The 23,501-nt window shown below is 40.4% G+C and overlaps 1 protein-coding gene across 2 annotated transcripts; it reads left to right on the top strand.

Moving 5' to 3' along the window:
- The first annotated feature begins 2 nt into the window (after positions 1–2).
- ARRDC4 (arrestin domain containing 4) lies at positions 3–13,185 on the top strand. Of its 2 annotated transcripts, XM_031668309.1 has the most exons (8): positions 83–547; positions 4,977–5,043; positions 5,271–5,418; positions 7,396–7,498; positions 8,504–8,760; positions 9,243–9,405; positions 9,944–10,098; positions 10,488–13,185. In XM_031668309.1, exons 1-8 carry the CDS (start codon positions 241–243, stop codon positions 10,542–10,544), a joined length of 1,257 nt encoding a protein of 418 aa, XP_031524169.1. In that variant the 5' UTR covers positions 83–240; the 3' UTR covers positions 10,545–13,185. The 2 variants fall into 2 exon arrangements, with proteins under 2 accessions (XP_031524168.1, XP_031524169.1); XM_031668308.1 differs by lacking the exon at positions 4,977–5,043 and having other exon boundaries at positions 3–547.
- Positions 13,186–23,501: the final 10,316 nt, after the last annotated feature.

Genomic DNA, 23,501 nt, shown 5'->3' with positions numbered 1-23,501 from the left:
GGGCTCGCAACTGACCTATGGCCGCCCGCCGGGGGTGGGCTGTCCCGGCCCTTTTCCAGCCCCAACTGGGTTTGTTAAAGCGACAGGCCCCTCGGCAAGCCGGTGCTCCATCGGGTACCACACGGCTGCCGCCGCGGCCTGAGTCTGCCGCGAGCGCCTGTGACAGCGGTGCCGCTGTGCTCGCGACCCCGGCTCCGGGTCTCTGCCGACCTCAGGGGCAGGGACGAGTCGCCCGGCGGGATGGGCGGCGAGGCTGGGTGCGCGGCGGCCGTGGGTGCCGAGGGCCGCGTAAAGAGCCTGGGTCTGGTGTTCGAGGACGAGCGCAAGGGCTGCTACTCCAGTGGCGAGACGGTGGCCGGGCACGTGCTGCTGGAGGCGTCCGAGCCGGTGGCCCTGCGCGCGCTGCGCCTGGAGGCCCAGGGCCGCGCCACCGCCGCCTGGGGCCCGAGCGCCGGCCCCTGCGCCTCGGCCAGCGCCTCAGCCCTGGCTGTCTTCTCGGAGGTGGAGTACCTGAACGTGCGCCTCAGCCTGCGGGAGCCCCCGGCCGGTAAGCGCAGGCGAGCACCTGGGGTTCCCCCGCCAGGCTACGGGGCCGGGGAGGGGCCGGGAGGCCGCGTGCCGGCGGGATGCCCACCTGGCAGGTGAGATCAGGGCGGGCTTCCGGGGGTGGGGTCCGGCCTAGCCTCGCGGGTAAGAAGAGACCGCACGTCCTGGGTGCGCAGCTCTACCTGGCGCCCCGCCCCTTGCCCGCCGGGCCTGACCGGGACCAGTGGCTCGGGATTTTCTAGGACCGCGAGAGGAGGGGGGCCATTGGGTGCGGTGGGAACCTGTGATTGGACAGTGGGGGATCCAAAAATCTAGATCCTGTTCTTTGTGGTCGAGGAAGGGACGGTGAAACCGGCGGCTATGAGGTTACATTCTGCGGTGCCCGTGTCTTATGGCTTCCACTCCTCCGTATCCTGGACACGTTCTTGGTTCATGATGAATTAGCAGAAATTTGGTGTTGGGAATAGGGAAGTAGTTCCTGAGGGGTAGGAGTTCAAAGGAAGTGTTTTCTAGACTTGACCATCATGCTTGGTTTCCCTCTTCTGGGGAGCAGGGCCACTTAGTAAGAGTTGTGCCTGTACCTGATACTGCTGCTGTTTCTTCTGCATCCTCTTCCTCCCCATCCTCCTCCTCCCTTCCTACCCACTTCTTCCCCTCTCCTCCACTTCTCTCCACTCAAAATGCCTTTAGAGACAAGGCCATCTGGGCATGTCTGAATTTCCCTTCCTGCTCACTTTGGTGAGGTCCAGTTCATAGTGTAGACTTTTCCAGAAGTACCCATGTGGGGACACATTACATAAGTGTTTTATTAATATTAGATACCAAAAATTGGATCCCTTTAGTCACGAAAATACTAAGAACCATGAGTCTTACTCTTATTTCATGGATGAAAACTAGTTTAAACTTTTACCTTTATGCCACGAGCTTTTATCTATCAAGTAAAACGATAGTATGTACCTCCTCTCCTTGAAGAGCGAACGCATTATATTTATGTACTATGTCTTATACAAAATATAATAGAATATGTGGTTTTGCCTTATCCTACTGTGGACACAGCGAAGTCCTCAAGGTAAATGATCATCTGAGTGATCCCAAAATTGTAGTGAGGAAAACCGTATTTGGAATCAAAACTGCCTTTTGGATCAATGGCGACAGTGTGTTAGTGCTAGTTCTTACTCCTTCATGCCCTTTCCTCAGTATTGCTTCCAGGATCAATCCAGGCCCCAGTGGAAGCAGACAACACAATTTGCAAGATGGCTGAATGGAGTCAAGGACATTGGGAGAGAGACATACATTCATTTTTGTCCAGGACTTTGGACTCTATCCCTGGGCCTGTAACTGCTGAGTAAATAGATGTAAAATTAAAAACAGTTGAACCTGGAATTAGCAATAAAAAACTGCTTTGGTAAAATCTGGGCTAACAAATAGTTTTTTAATTCACAAGTCAGATGTTTATTCCTCACATGCACGCACATATATACACATGGAACAGAATGTAAAAGCTAGACAATTTGAAAATCTTAAACTTGTTTTAGAATGTATCATAGCACATATTGGCACAATTACATTTTGCTTAAGACCATAGTACAAGCTGAGGAAAAAAAATAAGTCACCCCTAATATCTATAGCTTGGAAGAAGTTAGCATCTTGACACAGTCTGTATTCTGGGGTCATTTCATTACAAAACCTGGCTGTGTTTCAATCACCTAAGGAGATTTTTAGAAATCCATGTTATGTAGCACTGGGATCTGTTTTCACAAATGCTCTCCAGATAATTATTTGACATCCTTAATCTAATTCAACTACTTGCTATCATTGTGATTGCTTTTGTTCATATTTTTGTTGAGAAATTGTAGTAGAAAGACAAGACAGTATCAGAGAGTTGGTTTCAGTTCTCCATCACCCACCAGCAGTGTGACGTTATGCAAGTCGCTCTTCCTGAGCCCCAGTCTCTGCCTCTGTAATGGTCTTCTGCATCCCACGGCTCACCAAAACCTTTAATTATGAGCTTTGGCTGTAAGACCATTAGTGATTGAAACATCTTTCTGTGACTTTGTAGGGCTCAGTATACAAGACAGAAATAATGAGCGGTTGGTGCAGAGCAGAATTGGGCACATGGTTCAACTTGTGAACCTTTTACATTAAAAAAAAAAAAAATTGAGAAAGAGGAAAAGAAAACAAAGATTGAATTCCAAATATTATAACCCATTTTTATCAGTTTTTCCATTTCTTTTTCCTGTTTATGTTTTGAGATAGTTGAAAGTCTCATTTTAAATGATATGTCTCCTATGTCGATTTGTTTCTTAATGAAAGGGGAACTTCATCTCTCATTCTCTTCAGCATCCTGGGTAACTCTGTTCCCCACACATGTCTGCTATGCTCTTCCTCATGCTATTCCCTTATCTAAATTTCCCTTCCTACCTGTCTCCATTCCAGCCCTCAGGTCCTGAAGATATTGGGCCCACCCCTGTTCCTTTGTAAATGCTCTAGGTTCTAGCACTCTATGGTAATTACTTGTGTACAAGCATGTAATCTCCTTTCCTCCCCTGGTCTATTTGAGGATTATCCACAGTGCCTGAAATCTAATCACTATGCATTTTAAACTCAAATGAAATACATACTTCAAAATATTTGTAAATACTTGGTCATGTTCTGTAATCTAATAATTTCAAATTAGAACTTCAGCCCAGCTCCTTTAGGAGCACTGGCGTTGCCTTGAGCCTTTCACTCCACAGCCATCAGGTTGAGATGCTTCCCTGGTCCCTGGTACTGTAGCTCTGCTGCAACCTTCCTGAGTACACCTCAGCCACTGGGACTCGCCCTGCCACTGAATTTAACATGATCTCATGCCCCTGTGACTTGTTCTTCACTTTGCCTCCAGTCACCCACCTGTGGAGTATTCAAATTGACTTAAGTGGCAGGTGTGTCACTTTTTTATCGCCCTTGATGTCAACACATTAAAAATTGGGCATAGATTCAGAAGACTTAATGGGTCAGTAATGTGTTCCTATTTTCTAAAAGTACAAAGTTGAAATGTCAGCTGACTTGGTTAAGGTCATAAAATAAAACTCTGTTTTTTATTTAAGGGATAAAAAATTCCCATTTCACTACTGATTTCTTTAATTTTTTTTAGTGAATGGATAAAGTAGAAATCTTCATTTTAGTGTCAGATGACCAGGCAAATCTCAGAGTTCTCTCTGTGTTCCCATTTCTTCATCTTATTTATCTTATCCACAATAAGGGAGTTCAATATTAAATCTGAGCATGAAATGAAAGGAGAGTGTGTAAGTCTTTCAAGAGAGCCTCCTGACCAACCGTGAAAGCCACAAAGTCTACTTTGGATCTGAATTAAACAGATTGTCTTAGTACCTTCATCACAGGTTTCAGTGTTGCCTCTGGCCTTACAAAGTCCCTCCACACCCTGCATTTTGGCCTTCTCACAATCCAATGATAAGCTTCTGCATGAAATAAAATGGAGCTGGTAACCCAAAGCTGAGAAAAGGGCCCTGGCCATGCTTGGTAAAGCCCTTTCTGTATTCCCAAGTTAGCCACCAAGAAACTCTTTGTTAGTCAGGAGAGCTCAAGGATACATACATGACTTGCTTAATAGCTTGTCTTGTTGGTTTGGCTGTTTTGTGTTATACCCAATATTAACAATATTCATAAAGTTTTCACTCCCTTTTCCATTTCTGCTCAAAGAATACTCAATGTGATGTTTCTGGTATACCCAGAATAAATCTGTCTTGCTAAATTCGTTTTTGGTCCAATTTAATATTGGTATTTCCCATTAGTATAATAGAATGGGGGTAAGCAGTTGTGATTTTTACATATACACACACACACACAAATATACATATCCATATACACATATATATGTATGTTGGAGTTCTAAGCCTTAGCACTTTAGTAATTGGCCTATTTGAGAATGGAATATATGTGTGTATGTACGTGTGAGTGTTATGGTACTTGGTAAAAACTGGCCAAGTGCAGTAGCTCACCCCTATAAGCTTAGTGCTTTGGGAGTCCAAGGTGGGAGAATCATTTGAGGCCAGGAGTTTGAGACCAGCTTGGGCAATATAGCAAGACCCCATCTCTGGAAAGAATTACTAAAAATTAGTCAAGAACCATGGCACATGCCTGTAGTCCCAGCTCCTTGGGAGTCTGAGGCAGGAAGATTGCTTAAGCCCAGGAGTTCAAGGCCATAGCACTCTGGCCTGGGCAATAGAGCAAGACCCCGTCGCTCAAACACATACACACACATACACACACACACACACTCAAATTTAATTCTGTACATTTGTTTAATAAACTTTTGGAATATGGTACATTTTGTAGCAAGAAAAACTTCCTTCAAAAAATTACTTACATTGTGAAAACTCTTGATCTAATACTAACCATCCTTCATTAAAATAAAATACAATCTCTTATAGGTGAAGGCATCATTTTATTACAGCCTGGAAAACATGAATTTCCATTTCGCTTTCAACTTCCATCTGAGTAAGTGAAACTGTATAATTTTGTGGTTATCTTTCTCTGCAATATGTCCATCTGAACGTATCACTGCGAGGTATCTTCTGATTCTCAAGTATGCATGTTTATACTGAATAGTCCCTAAATAGACTTACTCATTTTTTATTTCCAACCTAAAACAGTTTAAACCATGCTTTTTTTGGCTATGTTTAACTGAAAGTAAACTCATAATTAATGTCTTTGGTTGGTTTCAGACCTTTGGTCACCTCGTTTACTGGGAAATATGGAAGCATTCAGTACTGTGTCCGGGCAGTGTTGGAACGACCCAAGGTACCTGATCAGAGTGTAAAGAGGGAACTGCAGGTTGTTAGTCATGTCGATGTCAACACACCAGCATTACTAGTAAGTTCTTCCTTTTTCTCTTCCTCCTTCTCTTCCTCCTTCCCTCCCTTCCTCCTTCCTTTCAACAGTGGGATCTATATTTAGCCAGTTTACTGGTAGTCGGTCCTGTCACTTTCTGATGGCTTAGAAAACACAATCTTGTAACCCAAAGGCATTCACTATAAATATATGATTCTAGGTTGGACAAATTACAAATTGTGTGTGTTAATACTATTGATTATGTCCCTGCTGTTCAGGGCTTCTTTTGCCAAAAAGTTACACAGGCTTGAAATGCATTAATAAGGCTTAATAACAATAATGCACACATAGAGAGTAGTTACTTTTACCAGAGTGGCCACATTTACAGGACTGGGGTATTCTAAACTCCTCAATAATAGCAGGTTGAGGAACAGTAATTATGGAAGAGTATTAATCATGCTCAGCCTGTTATTGAAGCTCAGGCCATTATGCTATGTATCCTTCCATTTTGCATGTCATTTTCTAACATTAAGTAAGTGCATGCAGCTGCCGCCGAGATCCTTTCACTTATCATTTCCTTATGACAGATTTGGCCACATTAAAGCATTGAACTTCTAATAATCACCAGAAATACTGTAGACTGATAAGAAAGATCAGGCTATAAGTAACAACAGAATAGGCAAGATGGGAGCTAATGAGCTAGATTCTTTTATCTAAACCCATATTATCAAAATAATATAAAATTATACCTTGTACTTTCATGATAGCTACTAGGACCTAATGGTTCTTCATTTAAATATGAATGAATGATTTTTTTTACTTCATAGAAAATACTGAGATAATTTAAACTTTCCATCACGATACTGATGTGACAAAGATGTATTTTTCATGTTGGAGGTTTTTCTAGCCTGTGTTTTTGAAAGACAAGGAAAAAGCTAGCAGTTAAAAAGTTGTTGTTTAAGTCTTATTTTCGCATGAAAGAGAAATAGAATTTAATGTTCACCTTTAGATTATGAAAGGATAGCAGATATGCTGTGGTTACATGGCCTCTTGTGGTCAGAATCATAAAATAGCCAGCACCCAGCTGGCCTGGCTTATAGCTATGACTTTTTAACAGCTGCTTTAAAACCATTTTTGAAAATTGGTGATGCTAAGTAACTTGTATTTTTTAAAACTACTTAGAATTGGCAGGTTAAATATTCTTAAAGTTTTTATGACCATTGCAGGAATTGATTTAAAGGGATTTGTCTTTGCTAAAAACAGACACTGTTGATCCCTTACTATTCTTTGTATAAATAAAGAAAAAATATTGCAAGTAACTGGGTTTTACAGAAAGCTTTGGTGTGTGTAACTTGTAAACTGAACATTGTAAATCTTGTAGTAACTTCTCTTGACACTATAGAATAGAATACTATCGTGAGATAGTATATTTAATAAGCTTTTCAGATCTGTTAACACTACACGTTATTGCACTATTACACAAAACCCCAAAACCATTCCAAATTAAGAACACATGAAATTTCTGCCTGATAATGCATTTTGAAGTAAGTGATGGGAAAAGGCTGTTTGATTATTCCACTTATTAAATGCCAAAATAAATATAATGTTCTGATTTTTTTTATTTTTTATTTTTATATCATTTATCCTTCCACCTGACTTTTGTATATAAAGTCTTAAAAATAATTCTGTCATGTTTATAAGTACTAATACAGCTTTTGATTTTTTAAAAAAAACATGGTATATTATTTCCTGGAAACATAATTACTTCAGGATAAAATAAAATGGTGTCATGCTAATTTTTGAATCTGAAAATTCACTGTGATTTTCCTAAAAGGGGGAGTCTTAACACCCTGTGTTTTTGTGCATATTTGGCCTAATATGTTACATAAGGATAAGAAAGTTTTATTCATTTTTTGGTATTTCTTTACTACCATTCTGTGAAGAAAGACATAATTTTAAGTTATATGAGTTCTCCAGAGTGGCCTAATTAAGGTTGTTTTATTGTTTGAAATTTTCAAGACCCCTGTATTGAAAACTCAAGAGAAAATGGTTGGCTGTTGGTTTTTCACTTCTGGTCCAGTCTCGCTGAGTGCCAAAATTGAAAGAAAGGGATACTGTAATGGTAAGCAAAATGCTTGAAAGTCCAAATGAAAGATTTCATTCATCTTCTTAGCTAATTTTAAGTGATTTTAAATAGTGTTTTTTGTAATTGTATGACATGTATAGTATTTTAAAACATGAGTAGTGATACATTTTTAATATAAATAATTGATATTTAAGTATTTTTAAATGGAGGAATTGTTTCCAGTCAAACTCCTGTTTTTTTCTGACTTCGATCCTGTTACTTTAGTAACAAAGAATATAACTAGAGGAATGAGAAAATGCCAGCATCTGATTTTAATGTTGCAAAAGAATCTCCGGGGTTGTATTGCTAAGAAGAGAACTATTGGAGTATGAAATGCTATTAGACATTCTGATTCCTTGCTGGCTTGATATATGCAAATACTTGGGACTGGAATGTAGTATATTAACAAACTTAACAATCAGATTGTTACTGGAACTGCCAATAGTGAAGGGCCCATTTCCAGCAGTGGATTTGGCCCCTGCTTCAGGATTCGAACTTGTTGGAAAGGAATTCAGTATGGAATGGTATGATGTGGAGCCATAATGTTATAAAACTTGCCTAGTCCATCCGTTGATTCTTTCTGTGCCTTAACATTATTAATTCCTTAAAAGCAAAGGCTTTGTTCTCCTCTTGGGCAGATTTTAATTTGATAAGCACTAATGAGTTTGTTAGTGATCTTTTATACTTAACATAGTCCTGAATCATTTATTTGTATGTCTTATCCTAATTTATATAGACACTGGTCATTTACATATCTTTAGAATTGCTAATGCAATATTGCTACATTAGAAAAGTCAATAATGCAATAATTAGAAAATAAGATCTACCACAACCTGCAGTGAATTTTTATTTCTCTGGCTTGAATTTACAATATGTTTTCCATCAAAGCTTCTCAATTTGTTAAAGTGATGTTGGAACATTTCAGCTATATGGCCCTAATCCACTGTGGTGAGAAGTTTTTAAAGAGTCTCTGAATCCTCCCTGGTTTTGTTTTCTTTTTAGGAGAAGCTATTCCAATCTATGCAGAAATAGAGAATTGTTCCTCTCGTCTGATTGTTCCAAAGGCTGCTATTTTCCAAACCCAGACGTATTTGGCTAGTGGAAAAACAAAGACCATTCGACACATGGTTGCCAATGTGCGAGGAAACCACATCGCTTCCGGGAGCACGGACACATGGAATGGGAAAACGCTCAAAATTCCACCTGTCACTCCATCCATCCTGGATTGCTGCATTATCAGAGTGGACTATTCCTTAGCTGTAAGCAAAGCTCTTTAAAAAAAAAAAGTGTATGATGGACAATAACTGATGTCATGTTACTATGCATATTCAGCATTAACACCAATTGGGGATTGTATGAAGATTGGCCCTTGTTTTTAATAAAAAACTATTCCCCACAAGGGATTTAATAGAGTGCCATAAAAGAATTGAGGTGCATTAAAGGGTGTTTGTTATATTGAAGACATATCCTTAATTTTCTATAATTATTATATGAGCCATGCAAACCTACCATGATGCATGTTAAGGACACAGTTCTCTGTCACAGAGCATTCACTATGTTTTGTGTACTCTTCATTTTGTTTAATCAAGACGGTTGAGAATTGTGATGAGGGTGGTGGCAGCTGACAAAAGCATTTGTTTCTTTGAAAAAAGAAATTAATTGGGCTACCTACTGGAGGTGTAACTTACATTTGTTCCTTTCTCTCTCTCTCTCTTTTTTTTTTTTTTTTTTGGCTTATTAGGTGTACATTCACATTCCTGGTGCTAAAAAATTGATGCTTGAACTGCCATTAGTGATTGGTACAATTCCATATAATGGTTTTGGCAGCAGAAACTCCAGCATTGCCAGCCAGTTCAGTATGGATATGAGCTGGTTGACACTGACCCTGCCAGAACAGCCTGAAGGTAAAATATTTTGGTGTTCTTTCATAATGAAGTTTTACCTAGAAAATATCTAAGAACAGAATATATAAGCTATGAAGTGCTCAAATGTTGATTAGTACTGCTACTCTTGGTATCTTTATTCCTACTACTAAAAAATCATAAAGCGTTAGTCCTGGGAGCGGCTTTGAACGTTTAGCTTTATCTAGGATGCAAAGCTGCTGATAGCAGATTGAGGAATAAGATGTACATTTCCTAATTCCTATTTGTAATAGGAAAACAATGAAAAATAGTCAAATGTGTGGTGTGTTACGTATTTTCTGTAGTCATAGTTCAGTGATATTTGTTTACCTATATCTCAAGAGACTAGAATATAATCTATTAGTAGTAGTTTAATAAAGGGAGAAACTATTTTTTATTGTAATGTGCATAAAACTTTGCTGATTAGAGGGAAAGAATGCCATATTATCTTCAAATTTAGCTGTTTCTTGTTTTTGTAACAGTTAAGAATTGAGATTAATTTTTGAGTGGATTTCTTACTCCAACTTCATTTCTATTTCAGCACCACCAAATTATGCAGATGTGGTATCAGAGGAAGAATTCTCTAGACACATTCCTTCTTACCCTCAGCCCCCTAACTGTGAGGGAGAAGTGTGCTGTCCTATGTTTGCCTGTATACAGGAATTCCGGTTTCAACCCCCACCTCTTTATGCAGAGGTAAGCAAAGCAAAAGAAAATTAGACTTTTACTGTATTATTTTCAAATCATTTTTTGTCATCCATTTATTAGAGTATCTGTTGCTGACTCATAATTAGTAAGGGATACATTTAAATTTGTTTATACAGTGGTAATAGATTATCACTGATTCTTTTGCCAGATTTTTTTACTATTTTCCTCGTGATCTGTGGCATCATATACAGTATTGTGGATTGCCTCTAAGGTCTGTTATTTGGCCATGGAATATAGAGAACTTAAGCACCTTCTGGGACTTACTAATAGCAGGGTCTGACCAACTTGGCATATAACCATCATGTAATTAGAAATAGGTACTAGAATCATTTTAAATAATGCTACAACACTAATCTCAGTCTGCTCTTTTTTTGCAGGTTGATCCACATCCTAGCGATGTAGAAGAGACCCAGCCTGTTTCCTTCATTCTCTGAACATATTTCAGAAATCACTGTGTTCATCATCAAATTAGAACGTTGGTTCTTTTCCTTCTGCCTTTTTGGGAAAGAGACAGGAAAGATTCACTTGAAAACATAAATGAATATCAAGACTGAAGGCAACAGGAATTAAAGAATGTGAGAAATTTCTAGTGGGCCGACAGGATTGCTGCACAAGTTTATATGGTGGTCATATATATATCCCTGCTAAAAACTGGGATGAAGATGTGCAAAGTCACAGAATGTAATGGAAGTCCTGATGGTTATAGAGTAAGTGAAAGGGTGCCTGCGCTGACCTGAGAGAAAGGAATCTGTCAACAGTGGAAACACTGTGGGAGTTTCCCATGGCGTTTTAAAGAGTGGAATGAAGGCGATATGAACTGAAGCGGGGAAGACTTGATTTTGGAGAGGGTAACAAAACAAGGGTGTGCATGAATAGGAAAATGGCCCACTCCAAATACAATGTGAGACCCTGAGGTTTTGGGTGCTTCATGATTTCCTATCATATTCAGGCCTAGAGACATTGAAAGTATCTTTTCTTGAGATCATGGTCATATGAGGTCCTAATGAAGTACTACAGTTTTCATTCTTTCAAGGGTAGACTAAAACGTAGTTTATAAATTGGCAGTACAGTATTATGAAACCAAGAAAGGGTTTCTTGAAAAGCTTGTCGGTTCAAAGGGGAAAGATGAATTTCGTGTGAAAACACATTTTGTTGAAGGCTGTACTTTTTACCCCCTTTAAGTGCTTTAACAGGATATATGTTTGATTTTCCTCATATCTTATTCACCTAGGAGCATGTCAGAGAAAGAAGTGAGAGAAAAGGTTGCATCTGCAGGATGCCTTGATAACTACACAGTCCAAAATAAAAGGCCTTTTTCTAACCTACCTCTAATGGGGTTATCAGATATGTTTTTAAATCTCTCGCCTTGAGTACTCTTCTTTGGAGTTACTGCTGTTTACAGCAACTATCACTAAATATGAAACTGGGCCAAGGGGAAAATTCAGTAAGTTAGCATTAAATGGAAGTAAATATATGTATACCTAAGAGAATGTCAAAATAAACACCAAACCAAAAGAAGGTAGGAGTGCCATTTTTTAAAAAAGACACAACTTTAATTCCTGTCAAGAGACCTAGGTCTACTGATGGCAGTCACTGCATTGTACATTATTCCAGTTCTTCAGTAATTCTGTTTAAACTGTGATTTTTTCTTTATTGTGTTGGTGCAATATTTTATTATCCTTTAACCTCAGGATATTCAGACCAACAGGATTGTGTTTCTGCTAAAAGTCTGAGCAGTGTTTTACTGTCCCCAGCTCCCCTCCTACATGGTCACATGTTCACTTGCTTTTCCCTCCATCTGTTGGCTTTGTGAGCTGAGAGCATCTCTGGACACATGGAAGGGAGCCAGGGATTCCTGTGATAGAGATTTTGAACTAGCAGAGTACTTTGGTTTTCTTCATGTCCTAAGGGTTTGATCTGGAAACCCTGGTGCTTCCCCTGCAGAATATTGTACTTCATTTAACAGAGTGATTGATTTTTCTTTCAATCAATGTTCACCAAAAATAGAAAAGTTCTTCTAAGGTTAAATTTTGTATTTAAAAGTTAGTTGGCCATTTGATCAGGGAATTTTCTACACACATTAGGCAAATGTATGCTTTTCACCCTCTGGGCTTACCTCTCTTCTCTGCAATCATGGAAGCATCCTGCATAGTTCTTTCATTGTAAGCCACTATACCACAATGCAAAACTGTTAGACCAGTAATTGTGCTACTGAAATTGTCACAAAACATTATTCCTTGATTTGGTTTTTGAATTTTGCTCTTTTGTGTGTGTATCTTTAAACAGGTAATGTGTATTTAAGTGTTGTCTACACAGTTGATTTTTACTTTAGAAAAGATCATCTTCAACTGTTCATTGACTTCTAAGTTGTAGTTCATGCCTTGTCAAAGCATTGTTCGACTCCATGATACTAAAACGTAATGAAAGAAACAAACTCCAGTATGGAGAGAGAGAAAGTTTAATTATTTGGCTCCATCTAGAAAAGCAACTACTTAAAGGAATCCTTCACTAGGATTGTTTTGTCACCTTTTTAGATAAATCTTGAAGTGATCCTGTGAAATTGAAGTGAAACTATCTCTGTAGGACTTAAGAGAATAGCTAAAAGGTGTGACTTGCCTTATCGAACTGATACTGGCATATCTGACCGTAAGCAGTAGGTTGAAGATATCATTTTATGAATGTGGAGAATTCTACATTGAAACAGAAAATACCTGGGAATGAAGATTAAAAATTTAGCTGCTGTTATTTGCTTGTTTATTCCCCTCTTGCCCTTCTTTAGTTTGAAAAAACAAAAACGTGGCCTTGGAATTTTCATTTTGATGCAGAAATTTTGAAATTGAAAATGTGCATGTTTTGGTGCACAAAATCCTTCTGTGGGCAAAACTCTTTGTTTTTGTTTTGCACAATAAGAAACAATAGGCAAGGGTTATGTTTTTGGTAAGTTAACTATGAAAACTTTCTTATTTTTATTATTAAAAGTGTAACAATTTAACCCACAGGAAAAAAAAAATACTTTGTATACTTGTTTGAATCCTATGGGTTCGTTTTATTAATAAAATTATTACACTAATGCTATGAGTTGCTAGTTCTTTTTTTTTTTTTTAAAATATAAATTATTATAGACTTAAGGGAACTGAATACCCAAAAAAAAAAAAAAAAACAAATGTTGCTGCAGTTAAAATCCTTTTCTCTAGGCGTGTTATCATGAGGGAGGAACAGCCCTAGAACCTGACTTTGTTTTTACAGTGGGCTTAGTTTCCCAAGGTAGTTCTATTTTAGCATTCCATGAAGAAAAGTAGTTGAGACAAGTAAGGAAACTAAAGCCATATTGGTTATAAAAAGCATATCATCATTTATTCCCAAATGATAAGGGTTAGAGCCTCCTAAGTTTGAGTGTTTGTCCTGAATCTCCCCAGGGTCGATTTAGCAGGTCTCATGGGCAGTCAAGGGGTCCTTACTGGGACACACTGATGCCACCCCTTTCTACGCAAACACTCCAGTAGATATCAGTAGATATGAGCACTATATTCTATACAAGGAGGATGTAATGATATGTCATTTCAAGGAAACTGCCCAGACCCTCTGTGCTGGAAAATTACCACCTGATCTAAGGAGTAAGAATTAGTCCAGTTGGTTTGCTCTCCAGTTATTTTTAATAGATGGTGTTACATAATAAATGGGTTCTTTCTGTATCCACATTTATAATCAACATAAGTTGAAATATTTGTCTTATGCAATACTGAGGCAAAATTTATGATTACCATTACCATTTCTGTAGTTTATGTGTAGTATGAAATTTAGAACTAGGCCAGACACTGCAAAGAAACTAGGACAAAGCCCTCACATTACAAATCAGGATATCAAAACAGAGAGTTGTAACCTGAGAGCATGGACCCTGCTTGCTCTGAAATTTCCTGATTCTACAACCTTCATAAAAGTAATGGGAACAATTAATTGTTTTCAGTTACACAGTCTAAGAGTTGCAGTCCTGGTTACCTGGATACTAAACATATGCTAAATCAGGGGTCTTCAGTGTTTACACTTAAGGGCTCTGCCTCCTGAAAGGACACCAGTCTTTGACTAAATTGCTTCCAAGTGTGTTTAGTTGCCAGAAGTTTTTCTTCAACAGAGATTTATGTTTCTACCTTTATATAATGAAATAATTACAGACTCACAAGAAGTTGCAATAATAGTACAAGGAAGTCTCATGTACTCATCACCCGGTCTTCCGCAATGATAACTACAGTACATTAGCAAAACCAGGACATTGAGAATACAATTTAACTAGAGCTTAGACCTTACTTGGATTTTGCCAGCCTTTGCATGCAGTCATTTTTCTTGTGTATGTTTTTGTGTACAGCTCTATGACATTTTACCTCCTGTAGAAATGCATATCGTCACCACCACCATCAAGACACAGAACTGCTCCATCACTGCAAAGAAACTCCCTTGAGTTGTCCCTTTATAGTCACCGCCTCCCTCTCTCCATCTCCTTCCCTCACTCCGGCCTTCCCATCCGTTTTGCTTCTTGGTAATTTTGTCATTTTGAGAATGCTAGAAAAATGGAATCATTCAGTATGTACCTTTTGAGACTGGCAGTTTTTTACTCAGCAGAACACCTCTTAAGATCCATGCAAATTGCCCCGTGCATCAATAGTTTGTTTCTTTGTATTTTAATGGAGACATTTTACAGCAAAGAGAATCGACTACTTCTGAAATTTTCATTATGCACTTTGCAAAGAAAATGTGTGACATCGATAAGCACATGATACCTTTGTAAATATTTTGATTTTGAGTTTGAGAACTTTTTGTGTAGAAAATATATAAATGCAGATTGATACACATTTTTAGGGCTAATGTTTAGCTTGTCAAATACTTGAAGTATTTTGCCTTTAAACAGAAAGAAATTACATTATCAATGAGCCAGATAGACCTGCGATGATATTAGACAACAAGGAGAAAAAACTATATTGGGCTATTTTTCACATCAGCTTCTGAGTCTGATAAATTTTAACACAAATTATCCAGGAAAGAGACTACAGTTGCCTGGTGTGATTGTGTATTACATTTTGTGAATTTTTTTCCTTCTTTTCTGTTTCTTCTTTAATTCCTTCATTCATACTCCCACTTCTTAATATTTGATGAAATGGAAAGACCACTCAGAAGCTGAGAAAAGTTTTTAATTACAATATATGTGTTTATTCCTAATGAAACAATACTATAAAACATGGGCTTAATTGCTAAGACTATTAAATTTTTCTAGAAAGGAGAGCCCTTATTTTACAGAAGCCATTATACAGTAATGTTTCCCAAAAACCAGACATGAGTTTGTTGGTGATGAGAAGCAACAGCAAAAGAAAGACACTGAGACAGGGTGGAGGTGGATAGAAAGGTTGACCGGTGTCAACTTCTAGAATGTCACTATAACTGAATTCACCATGAACTGTCTCTTTGGTGGAGCTTTCTGTGTTCGTTGATGGAGATTTCACCATCCCTGACGAATTTTCAGGGAACCGAGATGTCTTGCTGAACAGGAAGAGACATGCTTTAGGCAGCTTCTCCCACTGGAAACAAGGAAAGCATAGGTGCTTCCCATGTGTTTGCAAACACCTGCCACATACGTGCACACACACACATGCGCACTCACAAACACTGTTATTTCTTCCTCTCCTCCACACCCTTTACCTCCACAGCTGGGGTCTATTTCAGGTAAGAATTTAAGCTCCATTATAAAAGGAAGAAACAGATAATAGCTTCCTACTTCCACAGGAATTTATTGGAAGAGGAGACTTTTGCCCCCAGCTTCTTACTAGTTTGCCCCCAAACAGCACGAGACTAGTAGAAAGGTATCAGGGAATTGTAATTAAATGAGGAAATGGTGGGAAATAGATGCCCTAAGTTTATGTTTTTCTTTTTTAAAAAAAAGTCACTGCATGGTATAATAGTCATTTCTCCATGCTGCCCCAGTCTCATAGATCCTAATTTTAATGACTAAAGGACATAAAGTGTTCCAGACCAAAATAATAATGACTACATTATTTACAGCTCACACATCTAGTATTGACTGTGTTCTTTACAAATATGCAGTCACTTTCCCATAACATGAAGGTTTCCGTGGTATTTTTTTATTTTGCTTTTTAAATCTTAGATGACAGAATCCATCTGATTGTCCACATGGCAAGTGTTCTATATGTGATCGCTTATTCGTATTTGCTACCACTGCAAATATTTGGACTTGCCAGAACTGATTGAGTTGATTCAGTAACATCTAAAGATTTAGTGTCTACAGTTTAATTAGCTTCTTTCAAAACACAGCACACAAATGCACACACACGGACACACAAGGCATGCACTCATGTGCACACAGACATGCACTCACACACAGATAGATGCTCTGTTTATTGGCTAGAGATTTCACCCCTTGCGCAAGAAAACTCATCAAAAATTTCATTGTTTATACACCTGGGAATCAAGAGAGGGCACGTTATCAACATTGATTCATCTCACTACTGGAAGAACACAGAGCTCTAGCCTTATTTTTAGTAGTTGCTGTATTGGTGGGTGGTAAACAGATAAGGAATAAGGAAGAGTCCAACAAAACAATTCCATATTTCACACACCTTCTAAATCACTGCAGCACAGGAAGCCAGATTTAATACCCTACTATTAAACTGGAATAGCAAGGTGTAAGATGGATCTAGGATCACATGTGAGCACATTTGAGAAACTGCACTGAGGGTTCACAGTTTCTGAGTTTTGCTGCAGATCTGTTCTAATACTTCCAACAAAGCTCAGATTATGGAAAAACAGCTTAGGAACATAAACACTTTCCTAACTTCTTTCTCCTGTTTAAATTAAAACAAAGATGTATATGTAAGTGTGCATACACATGGGAGGAGTGTGATATTGAGCTTAGTCTCTAGTTTCCTTTATCTTCCTTAGTGAAGTGGCATCGTTCATCTGGGATAATACCTGAGGTTCGTTGCCTCACGCCAAGGAAATCAAGGACACAGACACACAAGGAGTGAGGTTAAGAGCAGAGGTTTAACAGGTGAAAGAAAGAGAAAAGCTCTCTCTGCTGTAAAGACAGAGGAGCTCCCGAGTAGGTCTTCCAGTTCCATGGTGAAATGCATGGGATTTTATACAGGAGCTTGAGGAGGCGGTGTCTGATTTACATAGGGTATGAGAGATTGGTCAGACCAGGCGTGTCATTTGCATAGTGCAAGAAGCTGGCCAGCCCACTGTAATCTTCCATTATGCAGCTGGGTTCTCTACCTGGCCAGCGCCATGTTGCCTGCTTCATTGCTGTACATGTGGTTGACAAAGAAAAGGGAAGATAGAGCCTCCATGTTGAACATGCCTGGCCCCCAGGTAGCCTTTTCCCATTGGCACGGCTACCGGCATTCACCCATGCAAGCTTCTATCTTGCTTTTCTATGTCAGCAGCTTGATTTTTCAGGCTGCTCTTCGTTAGAAAAGAAATTATTTGGGGGCTGCTTTTTCTTAAAAAGGAAACCTTGACAAAGACTCTCTTACCCTCACTAACTGCCTAAATAATTTCTTTATAGTTCCTGTATCATTAGGAGAGGACAAAGCCAAAGATTCATGGTAAACCTCTCTTAAGAGAACCTCTGTGTACAGAGGTAGATTTAAAAGCAAATTTCAATATGTGTTATTTCATCCTTAATTCAACCATCTGGCCCTCTTATATAAAAGTGGAATACTGCTTATCAGGGGAAACTGTAGCAGCAAATACTTACTTTTATCTCATCTGACATAACAAAAAATCTTGGTCATTATGTCAAAAGATAACTGATCTCAAACATGTGTGGCTGCAAACACCAACAGCTGTTCCTGTAAGAGAGTGGCAGGATTACATCAGATAAATGCAGTGTTTTTAAGAAAATTCGTAAAGCCTTTTTAAGACAACCAGAATTATCCTCCCAAGAACAAAACAAAAATAAATCCCTTTGCTAATGGGAAGATATTTAAAACAGTATCTACATTGAATAGGGAGACTTCTAATGGTCTCAGACTTGTTGCTAAACACAACAGGGAAGTCTTCTGGGGAGAACTACATTGGTGGAAGCCAGGAAACCCACATGTTAACCTTCTTTCTCCAGCCTTGGCCAGCCAGAGACACTGGGTCTTTGAACTTTAGCATTGCCTGACTGGCTCCAAGATAAACACTACCTTCACTGACTCCTTGGCAGCTGCTGGAGAGAGCTGGAATGTGTCATCTTGCCCCAAGTCTGGTCTAAGCCTGGACACTTAGGCACTTGCCTTGCCCACCCATTGCCTCCCCTGAGCTGGGTGACCCACACAGAGGACTGGGCCTGTACTAGGAAGAAGCCCTTACCAGACCAACTCGCTTAGCGGAGACCCAAAGCTTCAATTCCAACACTGGGAACCCCAGAGGAAGGAAGATGTAAGAAATTTCTTACAACAAGGAATAAATCAGAAATGGCTGCTATCAGCAGAAAAGAGGGCTGCATACATTAAATAAGTTCACTAAGAGGAAATTGTCTTTTTTGTAGGTTTGTGTGCCTGTGTGTGTGCATGTGTAAAATTGTCTTTTTTGTAGGTTTGTGTTCCCATGTGTGTGCATGTGTGTTAAAGGAGGGAGGACTAGGGTTTTCTTTGCATCTGATTTTTGTGAAGGAGATTTATGCCTTAAGATCTAAACAGTTCTGAACTTGGCATCTCTCTTCTTGCCCAGCCAGGGCCCTGATGCCCTGCACAGCGATTCCCTGGCCTTCCCCAGAGGACCAGCTTGTCCTGGTTTGCCCAGGGTTTCCCCAGGTTTAGCACTGAAAGCCCCCATCCCAGGACCCCTCAATTCAAGGTAAAGGGGTATGGTTGATCACCTTCCCCTCATTCCTTCCACTGGGGCAACCCTGCTCCGCACATCTGCAGACACCAGCTGTCGTCCTCCAAGAAGCTTCCATCACCTGCTGCCTTCTAGCACTAAATTCCTCCTGCTGTCACTAAACAGTCCCTATGCAGAGTGTCTTCCCAGAAATGAACAAGGACACTGGGATGGGGCCAGAAACCTCAGGCCCCTTTGGCCATTGGCATTTGGATGGCATCCCCCACCAAGACCAGTAGTACAGCTGGTTCAGTCCCCATCTCCCCTGATTCTAGTGACCTCTCCTTTCCCATTCTGTGTGGAGGCCCAGCCTGCCCCGGGCCTGCCCACAGGGGCTGCCAGGGACAGAGGCCTGGCTCTGGATTAGAAGTCACCAGACCATGGATGATTTGTACACCATTTCCTTTCAGGACTTGTATTCTGTGCACAGGTGTCCATGATCAGAGGCCACAGACATGTTTCTCAGGCTGTCTTTGATTTTCTGCTCTCTCTCTCTCTCTGGACTACAAGTAAATAAGGACCTGATTTCCCAGGAGATCTGGATCCCTTTCTTCTTCCTGTGGCTCTGTCAACAGTGACCTGCGGCCAGTGAAAGCAGGCCCTTCTCACTGTCTAATCCCAGGACCGGCTGGTATGCTCATCATATGAGGAGTAACCGCAGAGGAGGGTGACACGAATGTGCTCAAATGATGCCCAGAGCACTCTCGAAATGACCCTCAGAGCCTGTGGCTTTGTCTTCTTATATCTTCACTGGTGAAGAGTCTTTATCCTTTGAGGTTAAAGGATGATGCCTTTGATAATACCTAAAGCTCATTCAGAAACAAGCCTGGAGAGTAAAGTTGAAGGCTGGGCTAGGTGTTACACTGATGAAACCGGGCAGAGCAGAGGTGAAAGACAGCAGCAGAAGTGAGAAACACATCTGACAGGTAATACTGAACTCATGCTTCACCTTGCCTGGGTGTTTACAGGCATCGTCAGGCTGAGGAGGAGAATTGGGTTCATTAAAAACAAGATCCCCATGTTGCTAACTCTTACCCCAACTTGATCTTGAAAAATCTTAGCTTCTTGCAAAGTCTGTCTTCTACTCCCAAGAATTTCCTAAAAGTCTCTAGGAATAAGTCAATTCCCACTACTTCCTAGCATCACCTCTAATGTCTTGAAGTCTTCACAACCCCAGGTTGGGACTGATTTGGGGAAAGTGAAGAAGAATGATTTGTTTCATTTTATATTTTCTGGTTTTTTCTTTGTTTGTTTGTTTTTTAAGACAGAGTCTCTCTCTGTAGCCCGGGCTGGAGTGCAGTGGTGCGATCTTGACTCACTGCAACCTCTGCCTTCCGGGTTCAAGCAATTCTCATGCTTCAGCCTCCCTGAGTAGCTGGGATTACAGGCATCCACCATCACAACCGGCTGATTTTGAACTCCTGGCCTCAAGCAATCCACTGGCCTCAGGCTCCTCCCAAAGTGTTGGGGTTACAGGCGTGAGCCACGGCAGCCGGCAGATTTTATATTTTGTTTTGTAAAGGCTCCCCACAAAAAAACAGCTTCTTGTGCCCCATCCTATTACCTTGTTTTTAGAGAAACTGCTGTTTTCACTTTTTCGTTTGCAGATTTTCCTCTGGGTAAGACTCAGACGTACAATCTTAGGACTGGGCTGCTGAAAAAATCAGGTGATCCAGAGTCTCACCTCCCTTCTGAACACTAAAGCTCTGGAACTGAGCCAAGCTTAGCTTCCCTGGCACCCTCTTACCTTAGGATGGGTCTTCCCAGACCCCACAGGCCTCCAGATGCTTTCCAGGCATCAACATACATCACTGAGCCCTGGCTCAGAGTCAAGCTGGGGCCACCTCCATCTACACCCCGATGGCCAGATAGTCATGGAAAAGTGACTGCAGGAGGGGCCTACCACCAGCCCTCAGAGAGGCCCCTAGCTCGGACAGCTGGTGGCCCTTGCTGAGTGGGAGGCTGGGCAGAGGAGCACGCAGGCCATCCTTGTGTTTCTATCTGAAACACTCAGGGCCTGCAGGCCAGGGGACAGGGGGCTGATATATCTTGCTAAGGAGGAAGAGCATCTTAGCTGTGGATCACTGCATTGTGAGGGCAGGTCCAGGGGAAGTCATGATGGGAGTCCTCAGGCCACTAAGGAAAAGCACAAGGTCACCTGCCCAACCTGCCCAGGTGTCAACAGGGAGGAAACTGGGCACTAAATGTGCCCCTGTGCTTGCTTTGAACTTTGCCTCACTTCTCACTGCCAATTCTGTAGCCATCTGGGCTACAGACCCCTACGTGGACAGAACAGTGTTAGGAATGCAGTGTGCTTGTAGTCAATCTGGCCAATACAACTTTTCCTGTCTCCTTATCACCTATTTGGTTGGGGTTGAGGGGCTCAATCTCTAATTGAGCTTTTCCTGTAAAAAGCCTCCATGTGTGCTTAGTATGGAGACTCAGAAGCCCAGGGAATTTTTATATTTATTACAGAGAGGCGGGCATCCATTCTGTGTGTTTCCATTAACACAGACTGGCAATTAATGTGTTTGGTTCAAAAGACTTCAAACATTTGTACATCCATTTGCACGTTTAAATGGCTCTGTATAACAGTCAAGCAGGTGGTTAACTATATGTATATTAAATTCATAGAGAAACTGGTAATTTTCAATTATAATTGTCAGTTCACAGTTTACATGATAAGAATTTTTTGAATAGACCCATTAGCTGATTTTAGTTAGCCAGGGTTTTTATAAATCATGGTTTATTTGCTTATTCTACTTATAAAAGAGAAATTTTCAGTATTCTCACATGAATCAATAAATATTTACTTTGGTCTTTATTCTGCTCAAATGCCAAGTTTGACAATGGATGAAATATCATTGGGTTTCCTTAAACAGCTGTTTGAATGCGCCTGTTTTATTAGTTGTTTTGTTTAGTATTATTACCCGGATAATGGTTTAAAAGTTTTATTCATTTGCTATTAATTTGTTTTTTTATAAATAAAGTCAAAATAGGACTGAATTGCAGTTCCTTATAATTTTACAATGTATTGTACTTTCCTGGTAATATGTTTTGACAATAGAAACTTCCAAGCCAATGAAAAGCTGTCCCATTTTTCTAAATTATATCCTCTAAAGCAAAACTCCTAAATATATAGCACTAACTTGTGCATAATAAAATTTGATGTTTTGTTACTGTGGATAATATTTCTCTTTCCTAGGCAACAGAAATAATTTAAATGCCTCTCATTTGGCTTTTACAGCACAAAAGGCAGTGTGAGACACCAAATCTCTGGAGGAGAATGCTGAACTGGTGTTGAGAAGAGGAATAGCATTTTGAGAAATACTTTCAACATTCTCCACCTTGTAACTCCCTCACCCACCCTGGATTTCCTCTCAAAACGACAAGCAGGGCCGGGCATCACACCTGTAATTCCAGCACTTTGGAGAGGCCGAGCCGGGTAGCAGATCATCTGAGGTCACGGAGTCTGAGACCTCAGTCTGGCTAACACATGAAACCCCATCTCTACTAAAAAAATAAGCAACAGGAAATGAGCTGGGTGTGGTGGCGCGGGGCCTGCAATCCCAGCCACCTGAGACTGAGGCATGAGAATCACTTTGAACCTGGGGAGGCAGAGGTTGCAGAGCCGAGATGACACCACTCTGCACTCCCCCAGCCCAGTGACAGAGTGGGAGATGCCCAAGCTGAAAGAAAGAAAGAAAAAGAAAGAAAGAGAAAGAAAGAAAGAAAGAAAGAGTTAAGTTGAGTTGGAAAGAAAGAAAGAAAGAAAGAAAGAAAGGAAGGGAAGGAAGGAAGGAAGGAAGGAAGGGCAAGGAAGGGAAGGGAAGGGAAGGAAGGAAGTGAAGGAAGGGGAAGGAAGGAAGGAAGAAGGAAGGGAAGGAAGGGAAGGAAGGAAGGAAGGAAGGGGAAGGGTTAGTGGGCTCCAAAACTCAGGAACTCCCACCTTGATCTCCGGGTGGAAGCCGCCATATCTGTAACTGGGAGCTGCACCATCCTTGACACCCTTCCTCTCCAGTCCTCTCTGTCCTAGCCATCTGGGCAAGGACTCCTCAAACAATGTAAGGAACAGAAGCCATTTGCTTGAGTCCCTCAACCCATTTCCTGTAAGTCCAGCCAGGCCTAAGTGACTGAACATGGCTGGCCCCCACTACCACAACTGATGCCTTTAAGATGGTCACTCAGAGGCAAGACCTGGAGAAGAATCTCTCTGTTACTCAGCTACAGATGAAGATATAATGAAAGACAACGTTTGAAAGAAGTATTTTATCTCAGATCATAAGAAACTATTAGAAACCACTTAACATCCCATCATAAGCTACCACATATTTTGAAGAAATATGAACTTGTTAATATCCTCATTTAAAGGTAATCATATCATGATTTGCTCCTATTAATGCCTCAGTAAAATGCACATGGTGAGTGTCAGAAAGCTCTGACCCTGACTTAGCACTGATTGCCTACTCTACTTATGAAGGTTTAAGTGATTAAAAAGGATTCTGTCTTTATTTGAGTCTATT

The sequence above is a fragment of the Papio anubis genome, chromosome 7, assembly GCF_008728515.1.
Source record: "Papio anubis isolate 15944 chromosome 7, Panubis1.0, whole genome shotgun sequence".
NCBI lineage: Eukaryota > Metazoa > Chordata > Mammalia > Primates > Cercopithecidae > Papio > Papio anubis.
Note: the sequence above shows the minus strand (reverse complement) of the source record. Positions and strands in the feature narration are given on the sequence as shown.

Coding starts and splice junctions, on each gene's coding strand:
- ARRDC4 (XM_031668308.1), top strand. CDS start 18: ATGGCCGCCCGCCGGGGGTGGGCTGTCCCGGCCCTTTTCCAGCCCCAA. Junction 5,419..7,395: donor TCAACACACCAGCATTACTA/GTAAGTTCTTCC, acceptor GAAATTTTCAAG/ACCCCTGTATTGAAAACTCA. Junction 7,499..8,503: donor AAGAAAGGGATACTGTAATG/GTAAGCAAAATG, acceptor TTTTCTTTTTAG/GAGAAGCTATTCCAATCTAT.